The sequence below is a fragment of the Mustela nigripes genome, chromosome 10 (genome assembly GCF_022355385.1).
Source record: "Mustela nigripes isolate SB6536 chromosome 10, MUSNIG.SB6536, whole genome shotgun sequence".
Taxonomy (NCBI): domain Eukaryota; kingdom Metazoa; phylum Chordata; class Mammalia; order Carnivora; family Mustelidae; genus Mustela; species Mustela nigripes.
This window is the reverse complement of record NC_081566.1, coordinates 21,661,167-21,683,295: the sequence shown is the minus strand read 5'-3', so window position 1 is coordinate 21,683,295 and position 22,129 is coordinate 21,661,167. Positions and strand designations below refer to the sequence as shown.

General features: G+C 35.5%; 1 protein-coding gene across 1 annotated transcript in view; it reads right to left on the bottom strand.

Annotated features, from left to right (window-relative positions):
* HMCN1 (hemicentin 1) overlaps positions 1–22,129 on the bottom strand; it is a 458,039-nt gene that overhangs the window by 104,130 nt on the left and 331,780 nt on the right. Inside the window, 10 exon segments of the mRNA XM_059412784.1 lie at positions 1,532–1,628; positions 3,496–3,683; positions 8,059–8,172; positions 9,910–10,104; positions 11,666–11,816; positions 15,673–15,818; positions 16,665–16,778; positions 18,147–18,320; positions 21,270–21,538; positions 21,808–21,835. Of these exon segments, the coding sequence (XP_059268767.1) occupies positions 1,532–1,628; positions 3,496–3,683; positions 8,059–8,172; positions 9,910–10,104; positions 11,666–11,816; positions 15,673–15,818; positions 16,665–16,778; positions 18,147–18,320; positions 21,270–21,538; positions 21,808–21,835 (1,476 nt within the window).

Here is a 22,129-nt window from a genome sequence, read left to right as displayed (position 1 = left end):
ATGGGTTCAGGGAGACCAAGATCTGTAAGAAATGACCATTTCCCTACACCATCTATAAAAAAGTTACAGGATGGGGTGAAGATAGAGACATATAAAGATAAACTAATACAAGGCAACTTACAGACTTCCTAAATTGGGGCTTTTGATCACATAATAGAGGAAAAATTAAATCTGCTTTGGGAATCAGAAAAAATAATCTACACTTTTATTTTCAACATTTATTCTATTGCACTTTGCAGATTAGAATGTGTGCTCTCATGATCACCACACTTGTGTATTTCTTCCTGAGAATTCATAAAACACTGCTTCTGGTTTGGTCAGACTTACTCATTTAAAAAGACTTGAAGATATTATACCATTTGAATGGTTTCCTATGAAAGGACAGGGGGAACAGGAACAAGAAATGGGCATAAAAATGAATGATTACATGAATGAATATTTTAATAAATGAAAGTAAAGATGGGTCTTGTTCAGGCCAATCATGATAGTGAGACATGAACTAAGGAGTGCAATTAATGTAACACTCTATTATATTACAACTGAGGTCTTAAAACAACATCAAAAACAAAACCAAAACATGAAAAAGGCAAAATCTCTTTTACTATCACATGTTACTCATTGTGCTAAGCACAGGGAATACAAAGATAAAAATGTTTCAAATGTCTGTTCCACAAAGACCAAACATTGCTGGGCACCAATACTCCCTGGATATCACACCAAAAAAAGGATATTCTTGATGCTAAATAAGTCTTTGGAAAGGAGAAATTTTTCATGAGATGTCATATTTCAGCTATTTCCAAAATGAGCCAGAATTTTGGATGTGTATCCCACATGAAAAGGGAATCTTTTATAATGATTGTTCCCCATTTCTAATTTAATATTTTCAAAACAGACATGTGTCACAAAACTAAAACTAGTCATTTGTGGTAGATATCCAATGGCTTTTTTCCTCCCCACTTTTACCTAAATAGTATCTCAAAAGCATTTTAGCAAAAAATTAGGATTCATGCAGTGTCTGCCATATATCAAGAACTTAGTTTGATGAATGAGTTAGGTGTAGTGGTAGTTTTTAGGAATTATTAAACTCCAAAGATGACTTTTTCTTCTCCAGGGAGTATACCTAATGGTACTAGAGGATGTAACTTGACACAAATTCTACCTTTAAGGACAGAAACTGGTTCCAATCAGGATTACTGGGTAAGTTTTATGAGTAAAAGAATTATATTTGTTTCTAACTTTACATAAACATATAATTTGGGGGATTTAAAATTTTGATTTTTTTTTCATTTTCAGATATGTAGCGGTAACTACTCTCTCCTGAGGAACTGAAATAATATAAAAACAGGCTTCCTAGCAGATTTGTACTTCACAATCCTACTATATGATACAAAGAAAGACTGGAGATTGAACAAATGCAGGCTGCACACATTGTTCAAGTTAAAAGTACAAAATAAGTCTCCATAATCTAAAACACAGTTTTCCTGTTTTTTCAAGCATGCTCTAAGAAATGTTATTGGAACTGAGCTCTTACCATGAACATTGAGGTTAAAATATTTTTTGGCACTTCCAGCTGTGTTCTCAGCAACACACACATACCTGCCGATATCTGTTATTTGAGTGTTTAGAATCTAAGGGGAAAAAATAAAGAAATTCCAACTGAAATTTTTAATAAAGCAACTTTTCATAATGAGCATTACATTTCAGACTAAACAACACATATTCTTTCTGGTTGATACCAGCTGAACACAAGACAAAGAAATTTCTGAATATAATAGTGCTGATGCTAGCTTTTTTTGGTCAGGTCAAATATTTACAAAGATTTCCAATCAGAAAAGGTAATTTTAAACATATTTGTTAAATGCTGACTACAAAAATTTCCCCAATTATTCTTCCTCATCCCTATCACACCCCTGGCAACATGACTTTGAAGCTCCTTGCATTTCAGAGGGGGAGCAAAATGCAGAATTCATGTCGGTCTTGGGTTGGCTCTGACCAGCACAATGCCATGAAAAGAGACAGTGTGTGTCTGAAGAGGTCTAGTGCCTTTCCTCACTCTTTTGGAACTCAGCTACCACCATGTGAGAAAGCCAGGACTAGCCTGTTAGAAGGTAAGAGAATCACAAGGGGTCAAAATCAGCTCAGTTATTACAACAGAGGCCTGGATATGTGCCAAGAGCCCAGCCAAGACCAGCGGACCACTCACTCAATTCACAGCATGCAGACACACTTGAGACCAGAAGAATTACCCAGCCAGCTAGAAGACTTATGAACTAAATAAATGCTTATTGTTTTAGGTTATTGTCTTGGAGTACTTTATGCAGCAATAATTAGCTAATAATAGCATTTGTATTTCTTTTATTAGGCAGGAATTTCTATCCATCTATATATCTTTTGGCCTAAGACACAGAAACATTTAAATATTTTGATAGAGGTGACATAAAAATATTTGTATGACATCAAATAGATACAATCACAATGTTTAGAAGATACTTTGAGAATTCAAGGTTATTTATAGACGCTAAAGCTGGTTCTTGTGTGTGTATGTGTGTGTGTGTGTATGTCTGTGTCTGTGTTTTTTAAAGACAGGAACATATCATAAGGCATGTCCTGTGTTGGACACATCTGTTATGCTTAGATTCTTGGGTTCACAGAATATCACTTATTGGTCAAAAATAAGCTATTAAATTGTGTCTTAACAAAAGAGTTGGTTATTTATTTCTATAAATAAATGTCTTCTCTTAAGACATTTAAGAAAAAAATAGAGACATGGTCATTAGTGAACAATTCAGGATATTTATGTGGTTTCCATTATTTATTATCAATTCTTTATTAATATAGGGGAAGTTTTAATCTGCAGTGAACCCAGTGCCACCTAGGATTTTATCATCAGAACTATGCAATTGAAAGGATTATACTAATTATAATGTGGCTTTTATCACAAAGGACATCTTGTGGCAAATTCAGTGTGCATGTGTTGAATGTACAATTTTTATAAGAATTCACACAGAAATGTTAGCAGTGGTCACCTCTGAAAGACAAATGCCCTATGATTTCACTCATATGTGGAATTTAAGAAACAATAAAAATCATCATAGGAGAAATAAGACAGAGGCAAACCAAGAAATAGACTCTTAACTATAGAGAATAAACTGATGATTACCAGAAGGAGGGGTGGTGGGGGGATGGGTGAAACTGATGATGGGGATTAAGGCGTGCACTTGTGATGAGCATTGGCTGATGTATGGAAGTGTTGAATCACTCTATTGCACACCTAAAACTAATATAACACTGTCTGTCAACTAACTGGAATTTAAATAAAAACTTAAAAAAAAAAAGTGGTCACCTCTGGTGGGGGAATAAAATAAAGAATTTTCTATTCTTACAGTTAGTTATTTTTACAAATATAATACTTATAAACCAATAAAATTACTTTTAAAAGTAAAAAATGACTTAGGAAATACAAAGCCAAATAAAAATATGATATTATACTTTTACCTGCAGAATTCTTCCATTAGATAGAAACTTATGATGCCCATCTTCTTGCAAAGGTTGCCCATCTTTTTGCCAGGAACTCCTTGGGGCCGGGTTGCCACTGGATAAACACTCCATCAGTGTGCTCTTATTCACCAGCACGGTGACTTCTTCGGGGAGATCACTATTTGCTCCCTTAATAACTGGAGGCACTAATAGATGATTGCAACAAAGAGATAATGACAGGAAATAAGGTCTTTTCTCAATTATTCTACTTTTCTAACAGCTTTAAAAAGCATGGGATGATAATAGAGGAGCAAAGATGAAGATGAAACCAAGATCGTTGAATCACATTTTACACTAATAAATTGGGGTGGTAATAAAAATTGTGTGAATTTGGATTTACCTAGCCTGGACTAACCCCTTCTACAGTTTTCATTCCCATTTAGCTCAATCACTAACCCTTTCTAATTTATCTGACCTTGCTTCTCTCTCAGTTCCTTGAACTATGTCTTCTGGGTTTTCAAGCATATGTGTAAGTAGCACTTGCATGAATGAATATTTAAGTCTATTTGGTCATCTAGACAAGCCAGATAAATCCCATCTTTAGAGTATATTTGGAATGTACAGATTTGGTCTCATTTGCAAGGGAATTATCTGGGCTACTTAAATGTGTTTCCCTAGCCCCAGTATCAGTGTATCAGCATCACCTGGGAGCTTGTATAGAGGTGCAAATTTGGGGCCCACTCCTCAATGGGCATCTCTAGAGGGCCCAAGAAATCTGTGTTTGAACAGGAGATCCTTATGTATCCTCATGTTTGAGGAGTCGCATTCTAGATTTTTCTACATATATTCATTTTCATTTAAAACGATACCATAGAATCCAGGTACATATCTATCTTATGTTAGACTAGTCAGTTATGAAAAATCACACATTACTCATAAAATTTTAAAAAATGGAAATTTTACACAAACTAGAAACATATGTGTTGGCTGCTGTTATCAATGTAGAAATTCATTTTCAAAGTGAATAATCATTTTATTTTATTTGGAAAGCTTAGCTATTCTGTTTCACTCTCTTAAAATGTACCATATCTTTAGCAATCAGCAAAGACTATATATTAATGTACATGCAGTCCTGTGGTATTTGGGTCTTTCGAAAACTAAATTGGAAGTTTGTAAAGAAAATAATCAAGGCTACAACATACATAATAGAATTTCAATGTTATTTTAGATACAAATTTTCACAGTCAGGGTCATATGATTTTTACTATACTCTAGGTAACATAAAATATAACTTGAACTGCAGATTAGTAAATAATAAATTTGAACTTCAGATTAAATGAGCCTATCACTAACTTCAATACCATGAAATCTCATCAAATGAAATGTTGGAACATAAAGATTCAATGTTTTGCTCAACTTCTGCCTGGAACTGAACCATTAGGAGGGAACAGGAGGTGGTCTACAGGTCCAAGGTTTGACCTGTATAGGCCTCCACCAAAGCCTTTGGTCTGACCTGCCCTCCAGCAGCCATGCCCCAGCAGCTGGCTTACACACTCAGAATTATTCTCAGTAGAAAATGGTGGAGTAGCATGTAGGAGCTGAGCACCAAACACTGTGAAACATACCTAATGTAGACAGATTTTTGGGCCCAGTTCATTTTTCTTGTTCCACCTCTCTAAACTCATCTCTAACATGCTTTCCAACTTCCTCTTAATTAAAATGGCCTGAAAGGAGGAACATCTACCTTTAACTACCCAATCCCTAGGTCCCATTTCAATTTCATTGATTCCCAGTCCCTCTCAAACCGTATAATCTTGCTTCTTTATCAGATCCTTCTACTCTGGCCTAAACTAAACTCTTTCCAAACTTAAGTCAAATTAAGTCAGGTTGTCTAGGATAGTTCACTATTCTTGGTGATGTTAGCATTAATTAATGTTAGATTAATTTCATCTCTACTCCATGTTAGTCAGCCCTACACAGCCATACCTTGGACCATTCAATATGAACACCTCTTTCTTTTGCAAGTTATAAGCTCTCTGAAGAAGAACTCATGTCTACTGTAGTCACTGCTGTATCCTCAATACCTAGCACAGGTTCCTCATCCATAGTTTAGTAATTAACAGATAATTGTCAAATATATGATTTTTTTGAACTCCATGCAGGTTTCCTTCATAAGCTGCTCTTTGTTTGCACTGACAGCTCTAGCCCTCCTACTCCTTCCCCACTTACAATCAGCCCATTGGCCTCCTTCTATCACTTTTCCTCTTACCCTGCCCAGACCTCACAGGGGTCATTTCAGTGACTCTCTGTCTTGCTGCACATTCTATGGTCTTTCACCGTCCAGCACTTCCACCATATACTTGGTTACCTTGTGGCACAACCCCGCCCCACCCAGATGGAGCACACTATTTTTGTTTCCTCTGCCCCTCCTGGTTACTAGGAATGCTGTAGAAGAAAGGGTGGCTTCAAGAAGGAAAAGCAGCCAAATGGCTCCAACTTCAACAGCTGACTGTCTGTCACATCCTCCATGATGGTGATCACTAACTTTTCTGTTTTTCACAAGACCAACCATCCCACCACTGTTTGTCTTGCTCTTATACTAAATGAAAAGAACTAGATACATGTGATATGTATTTCCACATTTCCCTCCTAACCATTTTGATGAATGGCAATTCATTTCCACGAAAAGCTAATTAACCCCTCTTGGTTCTTTGATTGCATTTTTCACCTGTTCTGAGACCTGGATCCATGAATTCCTGAATCTCTCCCATTCCCCCCACCCTGCACTTTGAAAATTTAATTTGTCCCTTTCTATTGGATCATTTTCTTTGATTTGTAAGCAAGCTCAAATCTTTATTAAATATGTTTCCTCAAACAAGCTGTCTATCCTAAAACTCTACTCCATCTCTTCTGTCCTCTGCAAAATATCTTAAGAGTACTTTATATGTGTTTCCTTTTCTTTCTGATTAGTTTCTCCAGATTTATCTTTTTGTCCTGTGGCTTTGAAGCACACCATAGTATCTAAATTGATCTTTTGGATTTTATCAATGATTTCTCAGTTTTTAAGCCAAATGGACATTTTCAGTTTTTATTTTCTTAAATTTGCTTTAGCATCCAATACTAGATCTGCCTCTTTTTTTTTTTTTTTAAAGATTTTATTTATTTATTTGACAGACAGAGATCACAAGTAGGCAGAGAGAGAGGAGGAAGCAGGCTCCCGAGAAGTGGAGAGCCTGATGCAGGGCTCGATCCCAGGACCCTGGGATCATGACCTGAGCTGAAGGCAGAGGCTTTAACCCACTGAGCCACCCAGGCACCCTTAGATCTGCCTCTTGATAGCTTTTTCCATGCTTTGGATTCTTTGACATGGAATAGTACGTAGTTTACTGCTTTTCATGAACTTCTCAGATTGTTTCTCCTCTGTTTTCCTTTTCCTTTCTCCTACTTGTTAATGATCCCTCCAAGAACTTGTTAATCTATTTTATCTATAATTCTTGCTGTTGGAAATCTCATGCCCTTGAATATTTGTGGATAACTCACAAATCTACATTCTTAATTCAGCCTCTTTCCTGTGTTTAAGTTTCTGATTTTCAATGGCCCCTTCAATATTATCCCTAAGTATCTTGTAATATGTTGAATTCAACATGTCTAGAATAAAATTGACTTCCTTTTGCCCAAATAATGTTTTCCTAGGTCTTCTATGTCTTCTATTTTTTTTTAAATTCTTGCCACCATTTTCTTAATCACTCAGAATAAAAACCTCAGCGTCATCTCATGCTCTGAGATAAGTGCCTAATATTTCTGTATTACTTTATAACTTCCTCTGGAAACTCTTTCATGCTGATTGGTTCCTATATATTCCCAGTGCTACTTCTCTAGATCAATCTCTTCTAATGGAGGCAGCTATTTCTTTCAGCTTCCAGCAACATCACCTCTCTTTCCCCTTAAAGGTACCATAGTTCTTACACTCGCAGTTCATACATTCAGAGAACAACGTAGTCTAAGCGTAGGCACAGAAACTAGGCCTTAAAACAGGCCATTTAGCTTCTATAATTGGTTCAGGGATAGAACTGTGGTTCATGCTTGGCCAATTAAAGCCATGAAAATCCAATCTAGGACTTCAGCTGTAAAGACTAAGAAAAGCTTTCATTTGGATATGAAATTAGAAGGATGTAAGACAAGAGCCACTGGGGACCAACTCATCATTCCAGGTTATCCCCCACCTGAGAGTGATGCTTATAATAGAGAAGAAACCAAGAGAAAGAGGAAGGTTAAGTCTGCTTGGCCTCTGTGAGCCACAGAAGTCAGGTATAACTGTAGTCAGCTTACCCTGGGACTCTAGGTTCATGAGTCAATGGATTCGCTTTTTTTTTTAGTTTAAGCCAGTTTGTTATCCGATATTTCAAGAGTCTTATCTAACGTGTTCTCAATTTGCATAAGATGATTAATTCCTCAGTAGAACTATCACTTTCTGATCATCTTTATAACTTAAAAGAGCTTAATGCAATATCTTGCAAACATGGGTTCCTGAAAAAAATTCTTTGAGTGAAAGAATGCATGACAAAGAAAAGAAAAACTCACAGAGTACACGAACGTCATACTGAAGGGAATCTTCTCCTGCTTCGTTCACAGCCACACACATATACCGACCCGCATCTTCTACTTTGGCCCGGGGAATCTGCAACACTCGCCCTCCTGAAAACATATCCCCATATAATTACTTCTCTAAATCCTACTGGTCATAAACAGAGAAGAATTTTTCAGGTCTAATGACTTCCTTACATTTTCTTTCAGGGTTCTTATTTCATCTAATAGTTCAGTTTTAATCCCATATACCACTTGTATAACAAACACTGCATTATTGAAAAGTGGTCCAATATATGAATCAGATCTCCTGAGAGATAAATAGCTTGTGTAGATTTTTCACAAGTGGGTAATATTGCTCCATGCCTCTCATCATATTCCATGGGGGAATGTTACTATGCAGTGACTTCTTGATTTTACAGTTTTGAATACATGTAAAAGAAGTTAACATTGCTTGATGCAGGTATAGGTTTGAGAAAGCAGTAGCCAGGGATGCAAAAGGTATAAAGTATATTATTATACATATGATTTTAAAAGAATAACTCTGAATATTTAAAAAATTTTTCATATTGATATAATTTCAAATTCAAAGAAAAGTTTCAATAACTGTATAAAAATTTTTCACCTGTTTATCAATTATTTATATTTCACTCCACTGGTTTTATCTCTTATATATATATATATCCCTTGTTTTATCTTATATATATTTACATATTTATTTGTATATAAAATTTTTTTCTCAACTGTTTAAGAGTAAGTTGGAAACATGGTGCCCCTTTACCCCTAAATATTCATAAATCTGTATTTCATAAGGACAAGAATAATCCCTTACATAACTATAGTATAGTGATCAAAATCAGGAAATTAAAACCAACACAAAACTACTAATGAATTCATAATCCATATTCAAATTTCATTATTATTAGAATCTTTTATAAATATTTTCCCCCAAGCCTAGATCCAATTTTGGATCACATATCACAACATTTAGCTGTCATGTGTATTTAGTCACATTTTAAAAACTTTTTTCAAGACATCTTGTATTCAGTTGATATCAAATCTGCACATCATGAAATATGCTGACTTTAGGTATACAACTTGGTAAATTTTGACAAGCTTATTTGATATTTGTTAAAATTAAATAGAAGCCTTGAAAAGATTATGATTCTATAATAATTTAATCATCCCTTTCTACCAATAAACCATGTGACAACTAAAGTATTTGAAACTAATAATCATAACTATTGATTTATGATTAATGTATTTAATAAAGTTAATAGTAACTTTTTACAAATATATTTTAGAATCTATCAATAATGTGTGGAAACCAAATTGATGATCTCATCACATTATTAGAGAAATTGAGCTTCATGGAAGCCAAAGGATTCTTCTTCTTTTTTTTTTTTTTTTAATTTTATTTATCCATTTGAGTGAGAGAGAGAGAGAAAGAGTGAGAGAGAACAAGAGAAGGAAAGGGTCAAAGGGAGAAACAGACTCCCGGCTGAGCAGGGAGCCCAATGCAGGACTTGATCCTGGGATTCCAGGATTATGATCTGAGCGGAAGGCAGTCACTCAACCAACAGATCCACCTAGGTGCCCAGCCAAAAGACTTCTTAAGTTGACAGAACGATCCTGTAGTGGAACTGAAAATTACCTAAGGTATTCCAGCTATTGTTAAATTAGCCTAGACTCTTCTAGCTTGAAGCTACACAGAAACCACTGACAATATGGCAGCCTGTGTCAGTTACATTACATGGCCAGAAAGCTGATCAATTCAACTGGTCTAATAAATGAGGAGAAACATTTGGCAGAGACTCAGATTTTCACCCTGTTCATAGCGATCTTTACCTGGTAGAATCAACACTCTATCACTCGAGGTCAGAGGACGGCCATCTTTGTACCATGTCAGTGTAGGAGGAGGAGCAGCATTTGTTTCACAGTAAAGAGAAATTGGATTGTTGATGATTACATCCTTGGCTTCACCACTCCTGCCGGTATCCAGCATGTTTCCTATTTCCCAGAGTTTCTGAAAACTTGGAGGAACTATGGAGGAAAGATATGACATTTTAGACACATGTGAATGCTAGGGTTAATTAAACAAAGATCTTGACTGTATTTTCACAAGAATCATTAGTAAATGTAATAAATCAGACAATGTGAAAATATTTTCAAGTACTTATACACCTCCCAACTCTAGCCCTGAGCCGAAAAAGGTAGTAGACAGAAGTCAGCACTGGTTTTTATGTGGAAGAACAAGAAATATGGAGGGCAAAATGCCATCTTCATGCGTTGCACTCCCTGGTCCCTAGCACTTAGAAGACGAAGAGGTCTGTTCTCAGGGGTGATCCTACTCTAATATGCATGGATCAGGGGATGAACAGAGGCTCAACAGAGAGCATCAGCCAATCATCTGTCTTGAGCCTCTAGGAAGGCTAAAGAAGTTATGCTATCAAGATTAATAACTCCATTTGTAAAAACAATAGGGCATTCTCAAACATTTCTGAGGGACAAGCATGAACTCTCTAGAAGGCAATTATCCTGCACATCAAAATCTTTAAAAGAGTAGCTAACACTTGACCTAAAATTTCCATTATTAGCAACTTAGGAAAAACCACAGATGTGCAAAAGTTTTATGTATAAAGATGTTCAGTGAAACATTACACGAGTAGGGAAAACTTGGAAACAACCTAGACATTCCACAATAGGAGTGTTGTTAAATATATATTTTAATATTCAACTGATAAAGTTGTACTTACAGCTATTAAAAAGCCGTACTTACAAGCTGTACTCACAGCTATTAAAAAGAATGTTTTACATAAGAGACCCTTAATCTCACAAAACAAACTGAGGGTTGCTAGGGGGAGAGGGATTTGGAGAGGGTGGTTGGGTTATGGACATTGGGGAGGGTATGTGCTATGGTGAGTGCTGTGAAATGTGTAAGCCTGATGATTCACAGACCTGTACCCATGGGGCAAACAATACATTATATGTTAATAAAAATAATTAATTAAAAATGTTTTAAAAAGTACATATAAAAGCACAAAAGTAACAGTATTAACAGCATTGATACCAGGTACTACTTCGTAAATATTTTGCTACAAGTTTTACATACTTCTTGTTATTTAGTACTCACCACATTTTACAAGGCATTAATTTTAAAAGCAAGGAAACCAAGGCTTAGAATACTTTGGTAACTTGCCCAACTCAAAAACTCTGTAGGAGCTACATCATCATTTAATTTCAAGTCTGACCTCTTCAAATCATATATTTTACTATGCTTTCTTGCCTTCCAGGTAAACACTATAAAAAAATACCTTCATGATAAAATGTTAGGGGAAAGCTAATGTAACAGAAAAGTCTGTATCATGTGATCTCAACTTGCAAATGAAGTATACTTCACAAAAATATATCAGAAGGAAATGAAGTAACCCTGAATGATGGATTATTTTCTTCTTCGTCAATTTCTTAAATCCAAGTTTTCAATAATGAATTTTTACTATTGGTAGCAGAAAAAAATATATTTAAAATAAACCAAGTCAAATCTCTTCTTCATTGTTTTGAAAGATCATATAAGCTGAATTACATGCAAGAAGCATATTATTACCTTGTATATTCACATCAAAATCCAACTCATCTTCACCTGCAATATTAGATGCTACACAAGTATACCGTCCCGTATCTGATATCTGAGCCTCCTTTATTTGAAGTGTGTGTCCACTTGCAGCAATATTGACATGATCGTCTGATTTAAGGGGCTGTGATTTAATGAAATAATGTTACCTTGAAGTGCACTAATAAATCATCTAAAACATCATACAGTTTGTACTTTTTAGGATTTTTAATAAATAAAAATAAAATTATATTTGAAATACTCAAGACAACAGTAATTGAATTAATTTAGTTTGATTAAATTTTTTTGAGTAATCACATTTTTATTTATTGAAAATACTGCTCATATACTTTACATCTGTGCTGGGTATTTCTGGGTGGTACATTTATATACCAAATATATAAATGCATATTCTATGATTAAAAAACATTCTTAGGTATCATATCTATTTATCCATGTTGGAAAAAATTATTTTCAGCTGATCCTGTAGTGTATTATAATTCTGTAGAAAATACTAGAGTTTTTAAATGAAAGATTGAGGGTATTAACCATCTGATTTGATCTATATATCACCATTGGTCATTCAGAAACATCATTATTTCATAAGTGGAAAATTTTAACCTAGGGATATTTATATTACAATGTTTGCTTTAAAGTATTACTATATTTAATGGTACATTAACATACAGATATTTGTATTATATTTTATTAATATCATCACTTAATAGGACATTTCTCATAAACACTCCCATTTACACTAAGTTCCCTCTTATTCCTTGAAGATATTAGCTCCTGGCTTACTGTCATTCCTTCTAATGACATTTTCTCATAATTCTTGGTGATTTCAACACCCACATAGACAGTTACCCAATGCTGTGTGTTCTCAGCATCTTGACCTCCTCTCTTCTTTTTTGTCCCCAATCCTCTGTCAGCCACTCAACCAGTCATCTTTGGCTTTATAATTACCAAGAGCCACATCCCAAAATCTCACTTTCAAGTTCTCATTCTCTGACCACCACTTCCTCACTCTCTAACTCACTTCCTCTAGCAACCCAAATCCAGTAGTTTTCTGGTGTCATGGGAGGATACATAATCCACAGACCTTGCAATCTGTTCGCTGCTGCTCACTCTCCTCCTGACCAAAGACAATTGCTCCTTGCATAAACCCTCAACTCCTTTTGCCCTCTTTACTTTATTCTTCTGGCAAAACTCTATCCCTGGTTAATGCCAGTCTGTCCATTTTGAGCATTTTCTGGTCTATTCAAGGCTATCCTTCCAGCAACTATGCCCTCTTACACCTGTATTATTGGCAGTTGATTTCGTTCTGCTGGATGATTTCAATCTGCATACAATATACAGTAATTTTTCCCATAAAAAATAAAAACTGTTTACAATGGAGCCTACCTCCACATTTTTCTCCTATCCTTTATAGCCCATGGCTTTAAAATGGTTGCTACACCGGCTGGTTCTTTTGATCTTTCCTTGAATCTATTCTAATAAGAATTTTACCATCTCTACTTGACCAAATTCCATTGTCAAAGACCCCAACAACATCCATGTTTCTATACTCACTGGTCAATTCTCAGTTTTTATTTACTTGATCAGTGGCATTAAACACAGTTTCACTTGTCTTCATTTCGAAAAACTTTTTTCCCCTATCTTTTGGGACATTTGACTCTCTGCCTCACAACCTCTAAATGTAGAAGTCCCCGAGGACTTAACCCTCAGAACTCTTATCTATCTAAACTCACTCTCCTGTTGCTCTCATACAAAATCTTGCACTCATCTTTGTCTCACAGTTTTCCCTCACATCCTATTAACACCTTTGTCCAAGCAACTACCATCTTTCTTCTGGACCACTGAAATAATTCATATCTGGATCCTCTCTATCTTCTCTCAATACAGAAGCCAATGGAATCCTTTTTAAAACCTTAAGTCAGATCCTATCACTCTCGTGTTAAAAAATTTCCAGTAGCTTCCTATCAGAATACAGGCCAACTGGTCTACAAGGCAGTGTGATCTGCCTTCCCATTAATCTTACTCACAACTTCTGTGTTCCCATGGATCACTGAACTCCAGCCAAAGTGCCTCAGGGCCTTTGCCCCTGCTATCTCTCTACTTTGGAATATGTTCCCGTCAGGTATTCTGTGATGGTTGCTTCGTTTTCTTTGAGTTTCTGCTCAAATATCCCCTTATCAGTGAGACCTTCCACACATAAATAAAAGATCATCCTCACATGCTTGTTACTCCTTTTCCCAACTGAATTTTCTCTGTAACATTTACCCCATCTGGCACATTATATGTTGCATTGGTTTAGTTTTTTTCTCCCCAAACTTTACATGAGGAGAGATATTTGTCTGTTTCCTTCATAGCTGTATACCCCTGCACCTAAAATAGTGTCCAGAAAATAGTATGTGCTTAGTAAACAACTTGGTAATCGATAAATCATTATTAACATTGTATCATTTAAGATAAAAATAATATAATTTAAATTTTTTATGGTAAAAGAAAAACTTCAGGACATAAAAACAAAACTCAAAGATTCCATTAAAACTTTTTGTGGGTAACAAGGCCAATATGTTTGGTGGGTTCTTCTCAAAAAACACCGTTTCACTGAAGTAGTGCTGCTTATCTGAAGAATAAAATAACAAAAGAAAGGATATGGAAAATAAACAAAAACTAGGTTTTGTTTGGGTACTCATTTTAGAGAACCAATCCTAAACCCTGAAAAATTTAACAGTTTAACTAAAGCATCATAATTGGATTGATTTCAAAGTCTGGATTTGAAACTAATTTAACCATTCATTATGATATTAAGAAAAACAAAACTGTCTCATTCCTAACACAATTCTATCTTAAGCCAATTTTTATGTATGTGTGTTTATGTGTATGTGTGTCTATGTGTAGTAATTAAGAAGAATAAAATAGGATTTAGGTAAAATTAAAAATAAAATAAAGAGATTTCAGAAGAGAATGGAATTAGTTGTTTCCAAGCAAATCATATAGAATTGATACTGTACAGTGAAGTGTACTTAGAGTCAGAAAAGAAGCTATAAACAGAACATGGTGGGAGTTCCATATTTTTCCTTCTGCAATGGCTTCCAGATGAAACTTGCTTACTTTATAAGAGACGATTATTTTTTTCTAGCTGCCAGTGTTGGAAAATCTCTGTGATCTGAAAAAATAAAGCTATATCTTTTTGTGTCTTAATCATAATTCTGACCTGAACTTCTACAGCTGGAATTTAACTAGCCGTTTGGTTGACTATGTGTATAACAGAACAAATAGCAGCTTAGTTATGCTACATCTGTATTAAGCACAGTGTTAACAGCAGTCCTCCCCCATAAAAAAAGAATCTATTTTGGTGTGTTTTTACACATATCTTTAAAACATGAATGGAAGAAAGTAATTTGAGGTGAGAAATAAGGATGTATGGTCTGAAATTCAGATCACGTAATTGAAGGATGTGCCTTTTATTTAAAGTTTCTTATTGCCTCCAGTTAATAGAATTGGGCACTTAATCACCACATTTAGCTATTTTTCTTCCTCTTGGAATATAAAACATGTTACCTTTTGTAGAAGAACTAAAGGTGTTTAGAGAAAATTCTGAATAAATTCAGTACCCATGTTATACCTACCATTTTAATCTGGCTTAGCACTGTTCTCTGTTTCTTCTCTACAAAGTTTGCTTACTCTATAAAGCCACAGAATGCAAAAACTCTTTCCAAATGGGAAGGTGGTTGGATTTTCATACATGATTGCTAATGTCCACAAAAATAATCCCTCAAACTTTCCAGTGATGGAATAATGCTAAGTTTGTGAACATGGTTCAAGTTTCTTTGCAGTTTTCTACACTAGGAGCATGGTTTTGTGCTAGTTATAAGGTGACATTGATTCCCTGAGTTTCTTGTGTTTGTATTTTTTTCTTCTCTTTTTAAAAATTTAATTGATCATTTTTGTTTTTCAGTAACTATTAGCAAAAGAGAAAATGTGTGACTGGCCTGTCCATCCTTGTACCAGCTGAGAGAGGCAGAAGGAATTGCATAAGCTTCACATTCCAAAGTCAGGGTATTGTTGACTTTGATCTTCACTTCTTTAGGGGAAAGACCCGGCCCCAGTAGGTCCCCTTTATTGATGATGGGTGGAACTGCATAAAAAACAAATATTTGTAGAGTTAAACACTGGTTCTTTTAAATACATGTTATATCTTAGAAACCACACTAAGGATGACTTAAGAAAACAAGGAAATAACTGAGGCATTGGCTATGCTCCCCTTTCATGATGGACCCAAGTTAGCATTTTGTGAAATGGTAACGCTCAGATACAGAATGTGAAGGAAAACAGCTTTCTCCCTTCATCATTTTAATAATGTCAGTGAGGCTATTGTCCTTCACAGAACAGCTACTTCCATTTTTTCAGGTTCCCAGAAACAGTCCAAGCATGACCTATAAAACACATTTGCTCAGTCATTAAAGGAAATGATTCAAAGAACAAAAGGCAATCAGAAAGATGCTCTTTCTTTTTAAAAAACAAAACCAAATCCCAAATCCTGAAATGTAGGTCCTATTAATGGTCATATTTACTTTGCTTTTTATGTATAGGTCAATGTACAGTGGATTAGCTCAAAGTCACTGATGAATTTATCTAAGGCTGTTGATTAGACATATACACTTAAGTAATAATTTTGTGCACAGAAGTATTATAACTCAGCCCAGGGTATTCCCAGAAGGAAAAACAGAAATGTAAGAAAAGGGCCACTGACAACTTCTCCAGTAAGAGGTTAGGGAGCGGACTGAATGGGCTCTTCACATCTTAGAAGTTGAGGACATGGGTACAATGCTTAGTATGACTTCCATCTTAATGAAGCAAGCTACATAAACAATAAACTTCAATGATGACTATAAGTAGTTATGAACCCATAATAAAAAACAAGATTGAAAAAGTTAGAAAATTTGAAGAAAATATGAAATGTAGTGTTCTTTATGGGACTTACTGTAGACCTTTACTTCATAGTGCTTTATCATTTCCCCCGCCTCATTAGTGGCTATACAAGAGTATCTTCCAGCATTATCCTCCTGTGCATTTAGGATCTGCAGAGTCCTACCTCCTGAAAAATCATGAACACCAAAGAATCTCTGAAGTCATAGTCGCAACAGAGTATGTACAAAACACCAGGGTTTTTAATTCTCACCATTAACATATTTCTTTTTCTATGTGCTAATTCTATACTAGATATTTGACACAAGACAAACTACAATATAGATGGGCACTGCATGGTGGACAAGGAGTCAGTAAGTCCTTGATGACCCTCTATGATAATGACTCTCATGTTCATCCTGATCCTCCCATGCCTCTGCACATACTCTGGCTAAGGTTTTTACTTCACTCTGTTCATAAATATATCTTCCACCTTAGTCATCTTCTTCTCATCTGACTCAAGATCAGTCTATCAGTAGAGACTGAACTTGCTAAACTCAGTTTGTATTATAGTACATTTCTCCTTAAAAATCTTCATTGGTTCCCAACTGACTAAAATATAAAGTCAAAACTCTTTAGTCCAGGCATTCAAAACATGATTCCAATGTTCCTTCCTGACCTTTTCTCCAACCCACCTCCCACCCTGCCACACACACACACACACACACACACACACACACCGAAAATGTCCCCACTCAAGTGGAAGGTGGGAGTCTACATATTATTACTTGCAACTAGACAGGCCTTTGTACATCTATGTGCCTTTCTCACTTTGTACCTTTCCCATAGTCATCCTGAGGGATCTCAAATCACTCATTTTCAACCAACAAAATTCTATACGTTTCTTTAAGGGCTGGTTCAAGTTCCAACTGCAACAAAGCATTTCCTGGTCACTTCAGCCCACAGTGGTCATTCCATCTTTTGAATTTTTTATATAAAATTTGTCACTACCTCATTTATGAAGTCCCATGATTATTCATAATTCATGTTGTTAATTAAATTTTACACGTTATCTCCCTTCCATCTAAAAATGTAAATTTCTTAAAGCTGGTGATAATGCTTTTTTTTTTTAATTTTTTTTTATAAACATATATTTTTATCCCCAGGGGGTGATAATGCTTTTTAATTCTTTCTATTTTCATACATTTTGCCAAGTAGTAAAGAGAAGTAAATAAGCTATCTCAGTTTAAATACCAATTCTCCTTATGGTTCAATTCAACAAGAAATGAATTTCTACTCTTTTTGGTGTTCCACATTGTATTTTAATCAATTAACAAATTGTGGTATTTATTTGCCTTTTATTTAGAAACATTATTGGTCTTCCAAAAAGTAATTTTACTTTAGATTATAAGATCTATATGAATAATTAAAAAATTAAAATGCCAGTAGTATAACATAACTAAGACACAAGTACTTTTATAAAAAGTTAGTAGTGATTCTTTTTTTACAATAGTAGATGGCACAAATGTATCTTGTGCATCTAAAGTAAGCTAGTTACCTGGAAGAATACGAATATTTCGGTTGGATTCTAAAGGTGTTCCATCCTTAAACCAGGTGATGGTGGCTGGAGGATATGAATAAGCTTCACAGACCAAAGATGTGGGGCTGTTAAGGATTACGGTGACATCTTCAGGGCCACCGTCACTATCAACGCCAGCAATTGTAGGAGATACTGAAATAGATTTAAAATGTGATTAAAGAAATATGTTTAGAAGTTTCCTTATTTATGAATTTCTAAATTTCACTATACTTATTTTTTTTAGATTTTATTTATTCATTTGTCATAGACAGAGATAACAAGTAGGCAGAGAGGCAGGCAGAGAGAGAGAGGAGGAAGCAGGCCCCCAGCTGAGCAGAGAGCCAGATGTGGGGCTCGATCCCAGGACCCTGAGATCATGATCTGAGCTGAAGGCAGAGGCTTTAACCCACTGAGCCACCCAGGCACCCCTTCACTATACTTATTTGTATAATTCTATTTCCTAACAATTCCAGAAATAATTGGTTCTTATTCTACATGAAAGGAATAAGAACTTCAAAATGGAGTCATGGAGGAGAAAACACAGAAAAAAGGAATTATAATACAGCATAGTAGGGCAAAAATGAGAATTCTGGTATAGGATACATGGAGGCATAACATTCAGTTCCGTCCGAGGTGTGTGGTGAGAGGACTCTCATCAGGGAAGGCCTCCTAAAGGAAAAGATTGCAAAGTGAGCCTTAAAGGATTAGTAGTGGTTAAGTGAAAGAAGGGAAAACTTGTAGGAAGAAAGATCATATTGGGGGCAGAATAGTATAAACAATGAGGGGCAAGCAGGGAATATATTAAGGATAGATTCAAGGGGGTCAGTGTTGGAAGCGAGGGTAATGGAGACAAGTTCATTTGTTCCACATAAGATAATGAGGGATCGAATTAAAGGAAGGCATAAAGAGGCAGGAGTGACTACAGAAAAATTTAGGATGTCAATTAGCGGCACCAGATGATAGAATTTGGAGGCAAAGGAAAACCAAAGTCAAAGATGACTTCTAGTTTTCTTGCTTGGGAATGTAGGTAAACTGCAGTGAAGCAATAAAAATAGAAAATATGGAAAGATCTGCTCATTTTGGAGGGAAGAAGTTTTGTTCAGTCTGAGTATTTTGAATTTAAAGTGCTCATGAGAATTCCAGCTAGCAATGTCCAACAAGCAATTGCATATAGAAATCCAAACTTGGGAGAAAGATCTGGGTTGAGGTATGAATTTTAAAAGAAACTGTCTATAGAAGATAATAGTTAAACCTCGGAGAATTAAGCTTATTATTTGAAGACAATATCTAGAGTAAAATGAGCAGTGAAGTAATGACAAAATGCTAAGGTACCTAATGTTTGAGAGATGGATTACAGAGAAGTCCATAAAAGAGAGAGAAAAGAAGCCACCCAAAGTGTGCAAGGATAACGAGAGAACACTGTGAAGGAAAAGAAATAATGTCTAAAACATTAAAAAAGGATGGAGAAATATTTGTTGGATCAAGCAACAGGATAATCTTTGACACAAGCATTGAAGCATGGCATGGGGAAAATCCAATTTAGTGTGACAAGAAGGATAGACAAGGAATGGTTACAACATGAAGTCATGTAGAGAGTAGAAGGTGAAGCTGTAGGTAAGGTGGCTGGTGAGAATGACTGACATACCATGAGACAGGGTTAAGGACATAAATATGAGTAGTATCTGTGAACAAGAAGGAGAACTCACCTTCTGGGGAAAGAAAGGGTAAAGACCTGACTAGACCAGAAGTTGCAAAGGCACATACTTAAACAACCTCAACTTTATGAACTTTATGAAGATGGTGGAAGTCTTTGATTCAGATCCTTCAGCCTTCAATGAATAAGGGAGAATGACAAGAAACAAGGAAGTAACTAGGAAGTGGGGATTGGAGGGTGTGGTCAGATGGCATGACATGGGATAGTTGGGATAAAGAAAAATGATCTCCACTGGAGAGAGCTCTAGGAAGCAAGTGTCTCTTAGGAAGAGTCAGATTGCAATTACAGCAAGAAGCTGGAGAGAATACTGAAACGGATTTCCAGAGTATAGGACAGAGTATAGGATTTGGATATGAGTTAGTACTGGGAAGTGAATAAGTGGTGAAAGGAAGGAGGCATGAGGAACTTAAAGCTCTAAGAGAGACAGTGAATGAGCTGCAGAAGAGGAGAGGAAATCCAGGGCTGAGCATTTGTCTTTCATACCCTGATAGGTGTGAGGGAACACAGTTACTTTTTAGGCAACTGGCTCTTGAACTCCCAGTCATACTTATCCAGTATCTGTTATTCAATGCTCTGTCAGGTGCTGGGGCTAAATCCTTTACAAGGTAAAAGAGGTTCTGCCTTTTGGAGCTTATTTTTTATATACCATCTATATATACCATTCATTTGACACTTATACATTATCTATTATTTTGATCTAATTTTTCTTGCATATGTATCTCTTCTCTTATATGGTAGTTTCCTATGCATAGGACTGTATTTTCCCAAAAGAATCTGGGCAATATCTACAAAAGCCAATAAATAAAAATTGCAAAGCACTGCATACTCAAATGTAGGTTAGTTGATTCTAGTAGAACGAAAAGTATTTTGATATTAGTAATAAAATATAACACATTCAGGTGGGGCATTTTAAATTTCAAGACATGAGCAGAAATTAAAAATCCATTTTAATGTCATGCCTGAGATATAAGCATAACTGATGCTGTAAGAACTGAACGTTCAGTTATTTCATAATTCCTAATCCACAAAGACTGTCCCATTAAGAAAGGATAAAATACATCAGATTGAGCCCCTTGTACTGTTGACCTGTTTCTCTCTAATCAACATACATTTACCTTTTACTATTGCATTTTTTACATCTGTCTTATTCACAGTTGTGTCTCCAGCACTAAACACAGTTCCTGGAACATAGGTGGTATTCCAAATGTAATGAATAAATTTATAAATATGTGAATTAATTAAAGAAAAACATCAAAATGTACATAAGCACTAGTCCTCCTTAAATAATGAAATTCTATGGCAGAAAAATTAAAAAGAAAAAGAAAAGAGGTAATTCAGCAGACAGTTATGTCTGATTCTTCAAGATTTGAGGCAATATTTTTACTTACCCAACACATTAAGACTAAAACTTTTGCTCTTGTCGCCAGCTGTATTAGAAGCCAAACATGCATATCTTCCAGTATGTGACACTTGGGCATTGGTAATTTTAAGAAAACGGCCACCAGACATAATGTGATGGGTGTCATCTTCTAGGAGGAGTTGTCCATCTTTGTGCCATGTAATTTCTGGCATTGGATTCCCTGTAACAAAAAGCCACTTCTGAGAGATGGCTAAAAATTATATGCCTACAACTGATAATGAAAAGAAGGCATTTTCACTCATTTTCCTTTGTATTTAATACTACACTTATAAAACAATGTAGTAATCATTCATTTTAAAATAAATTTGTAAACATAATTTATAATAACATTCATGCCATAATTTTTTAAATTCACAGATTACAAGCCATTTTCAAGTGAAGATTAGTTTGATCTATAAGTGAAATAATTCCAAGTTAGTCTTTGTGTTTAGTTAAATAGTAACATATACTTTAAAAAGAATAAGACATGCATTTTTATTAAAATTATTACTCATAGAAAGGGGAACCCTCCTACACTGTTGGTGGGAATGCAAGCTGGTGCAGCCACTCTGGAAAACAGCATGGAGGTTCCTCAAAGTGTTGAAAATAGAACTGCCCTATGACCCAGCAATTGCACTATTGGGTATTTACCCTAAAGATACAAACGTAGTGATCCAAAGGGGCACGTGTACCCGAATGTTTATAGCAGCAATGTCCACAATAGCCAAACTATGGAAAGAACCTAGATGTCCATCAACAGATGAATGGATCAAGAAGATGTGGTATATATACACAATGGAATACTATGCAGCCATCAAAAGAAATGAAATCTTGCTATTTGCGACAACA